The sequence below is a fragment of the Salvelinus alpinus genome, chromosome 33 (assembly GCF_045679555.1).
Source record: "Salvelinus alpinus chromosome 33, SLU_Salpinus.1, whole genome shotgun sequence".
Classification (NCBI taxonomy): domain Eukaryota; kingdom Metazoa; phylum Chordata; class Actinopteri; order Salmoniformes; family Salmonidae; genus Salvelinus; species Salvelinus alpinus.
Genome location: NC_092118.1, coordinates 27502225 through 27506079, shown reverse-complemented (window position 1 = coordinate 27506079; position 3855 = coordinate 27502225). Strand labels below are relative to the sequence as shown.

Sequence of the window (3855 nt, the reverse complement as noted above, 5' to 3'; positions counted from 1 at the left end):
ATGCTTTTCTGCAACGGGGACAGGACGACTGCACCGTATTGAGGGGAGGATGGATGGGGCCATGTATCGCGAGATCTTGGCCAACAACCTCCTTCCCTCAGTAAGAGCATTGAAGATGGGTCGTGGCTGGGTCTTCCAGCATGACAACGACACGAAGCACACAGCCATGGCAACTAAGGAGTGGCTCCGTAAGAAGCATCTCAAGGTCCTGGAGTGGCCTAGCCAGTCTCCAGACCTGAACCCAATAGAAAATCTTTGGAGGGAGCTGAAAGTCCGTATTGCCCAGCGACAGCCCCGAAACCTGAAGGATCTGGAGAAGATCTGTAGGGAGGAGTGGGCCAAAATCCCTGCTGCAGTGTGTGCAAACCTAGTCAAGAACTACAGGAAACGTATGATCTCTGTAATTGCAAACAAAGGTTTCTGTACCAAATATTAAGTTCTGCTTTTCTGATGTATCAAATACTTATGTCATGCAATAAAATGCAAATTAATTACTTAAAAATCATACAATGTGATTTTCTGGATTTTTGTTTTAGATTCCGTCTCTCATAGTTGAAGTGTACCTATGATAAAAATTACAGACCTCTACATGCTTTGTAAGTAGGAAAACCTGCAAAATCGGCAGTGTATCAAATACTTGTTCTCCCCACTGTAATTAGAACAACACTGAATTAGAAACAGAAAGTATAAATGTACTACAGATATAGGATTTTAATTTGATCAGGAAATGCAAACTTGTAGTGTATTCAAGGTTTAAAAGGATTTCTGAAGTTTGTCATTTCCACTTGAAAATGTCAGACTTGATTTGCCCTAAGTAAAAATGTATCGACCCCTACAAAAATGTCCATTAATTATAATCTACCCAATAATTCACATTTCCTGTTGCTGCAGGATAATTTTCCTGCTGTGAGAAACTGGTCAAATTAAGATCCTACATCTGTATGACTATTTGTCATATCCATTCACAAAGCTGGTTAAATGTAGAAAAGAAACAGAACATTCATTGAAATAATACATTCCTACACATTCAGTTTTAATTCTGCAGGTTGTCCACATTACCATTGTGAGACTAGTTCCAATATCAATATAGCATGTTAGCAAAGCACTACTCAGGGTTCCATCCTCATGTTGCAGCCATGTTGGGTCCATCCAAGCAAAGCTAGATGAGACTGGTTTGGGCGGGGTGGGGCGAGGTACAGGGTTGGGTGGGGTTCAGGGTGGACTGGGGTGGGGAAGTGTACACCCATTGGAGGACGTTGACACCATCAGGAGTTGGTAGGTCCTGTTCTCCTTCTCTGTCGTCTGTCCTCATGATAGAGGCTGTTCAGATGACGGGGTGACTCTCTCTCTCTTTCTCCTTCTCTTTGTGTCCCATCCGTCACATCCTGACAGGGGGAAAGAAAACACAAGCCCAGTCATTCCTCCATCCCTCTATTCACAGCCCATCCAGTCACTCACTCCGTCTGTATGACAACAAGTCATTGAGATGTCAGAGTGCAGGCAGGGCCGGGACCCGGCCACACACTGTAATTAACACACAGACTGAAAGTCTGCATTCCAAATGGCACCCTACTACCCTTATAGTGGGCTACTCTGGACCAGGGCCCATAGGTATCGGGTCAAAAGGAGCGCGCTACATGGGGAATAGGGTGCCATTTGGGAAACATCTAATGAGCCAAGCAGAGAGCCATGGTGGCTTTGAAAAGGCCAGCGTACTGCAGAGTAATGTCTGCTGAGTTTAAATGCCAACAGGATGGGATAATTCAACTGTATTTATGACTAAGGAAGAGAACTGCTGACTAGAGAGCCAGCAGTTACAGAAAAGAGGGTGGTGGCAACACCACGTAGGTCTATGAAGGAGATGGTTAAGTATTGTTGTATGGTGACAGGACAATCAAGGAGCTACAGGAAGGTATGCAGACTCATATAAGTGAGTTATTTAAGTGTGTGTGTGTGTGTGTGTGTGTGTGTATGTGTGTCTATCTGTGTGGCTGTTTCCGCTTATGTGTGTCTGTGACCGACCTCCAGAGGAGTGACTCCACCCTGTTGATGATGTCAGCCAGGTCAAAGGGCAGAGGCATGCTGGGGTCGTCGTCAGCCCAAAACGGCCGGTCCACGGGGGCCTCTTCTGGGGGCAGGGTCTGGGCCAGGCTGGAATGGCACCTGGAGGGACAGACAAGGACAGGAAATAACAGGACAGGTCAGACACTCCTCTGGACATAAATCACCTCCTATACAGACGCCACCATCATTACACATTGTTACACAGAAGCAATGTAAATCAACAGTGGTGGTTCACTGTATAACAAAGCAAATGAGATCTGTATCTGACTGATAGTGAGTTTGAGCAGATCACACAATAACGGGAGGTAATTGAGTGTGTGTTGTGTGTTTTCTGTAAACACGCTGGGAGGACCAATGTGTGTTTGACCAGGAGGCAGTAGGCTTGCGTTTCCTCTCCTGTTCTCTTTATGACTTCCAATTAGACCGGTCCCTATTAGACCCTGCAGGGTGTAAGGCTGTGTGTGTGTGTGTGTGTGTGTGTGTGTGTGTGTGTGTGTGTGTGTGTGTGTGTGTGTGTGTGTGTGTGTGTGTGTGTCTCTCTCTCTGGGGTAGGTATGTGATCTGTTTGAGAGGTGAGAGTCAGGAATGTTTTGTATGCAGCCCTGCATGGGTGTGTGATCTGTGTGTGTTGTGGTTTAAACCGTCAATATGATGACAAAGCAACAGTATCCTCAGTGATTAATGCTCCAGTCATTTCCACACCGCCAGATGGTTTCTCTGGAAAGCCCTCTCCTTTCATCCAGTCAGAACAAGAGAGACAGATAGAGAAACAACCCTCTGGTGTAATTACATGGTGTTTCTGCACTACTCTACATTATATGATTCATGGATTATGACTTGTACTGTTTCCACCACCTAGTCTGTTGGATCAAAATGGATACCGAAACATCACGGTATGAGACGTCTCAGTAGGAATCAGTATTGTATTCACACAGGTGACTTGGTGGCAGTCTGGACTGTCAATGTAAATATGTCTTCCATAGTGACAGATGAGGCTGACCCCTGACCTGGAAGTGAAGGAGGGGATGGGTGCGAGGGGACAGTGGTGGTGGGGGGTTGTGGTCACAGTGTGTGTGTGTGTGTGTGTCAGAGTTACTCCTTACTTCACGATCTCCTCCTCCTCCTCCTCCTCCTTCTGAAAAAGAAGCTGGTTGGTGTCTGACTCCCTCCCCCATCCCTACCCCAGGCATCCTGCTTCCCCTGCCTCCCCACCCCCCTACAGTCTCTAGGGTCCCTAACAGGTGTGTGTTATGGATGTGACGGGGAGGTCCTTAATGTGGCCAGGGAACAGGCAGTCCAGGCCGTCCCTGCCTCAATCGGCCGTTCTATATTTCAACCAAGGGCCACTTAATGCTGGAGTAGTTGTTCAGCTAAGTGGTACCATTCAGCTGTGGTCTAACCCTCTGATAGGTAGTGCATTACACCAAGAGGACGGTATTAACATACACCATCCACATATATCTTCCAGGCCTCAGATCAGGGGCCTGATAATAGAATGTGTTAACATGCTCTAAGTACCATTATGTAGCATATGACTTGATAAATAATAGGATCAGCTGACCTTGGGGCTGCGCGACAACACATGGGTCTAAATGTTCTCATGATTTATTTAGCGGCAGAATTAAAGGAAGCGCCACTTCAGAGAGAGGACGACGGACACGACAGGCATAAATATATAACTGGATGAAAAGAGACACAGACACACAGAGAATAGAGATACGCATCACACGCATACATTCTGCTTACATCAGCGGACCGACACCAAAGGCCATGGGAACACAGTGCCGTTTG

At 46.5% G+C, this 3855-nt stretch overlaps 1 protein-coding gene across 2 annotated transcripts in view; it reads right to left on the bottom strand.

Annotated features, from left to right (window-relative positions):
* Positions 1–576: 576 nt before the first annotated feature.
* LOC139562771 (alpha-ketoglutarate-dependent dioxygenase FTO-like) overlaps positions 577–3855 on the bottom strand; it is a 173808-nt gene continuing 170529 nt past the window's right edge. For both annotated transcript variants that reach the window (XM_071380784.1, XM_071380785.1), the window contains exons 9-10: positions 2023–2163; positions 577–1385 (exon numbers count right to left, since the gene is read on the bottom strand). In XM_071380784.1, the coding sequence (XP_071236885.1) occupies positions 1379–1385; positions 2023–2163 (148 nt within the window). In that variant the 3' untranslated portion in view covers positions 577–1378. The remainder of the gene's footprint in view (positions 1386–2022; positions 2164–3855) is intronic.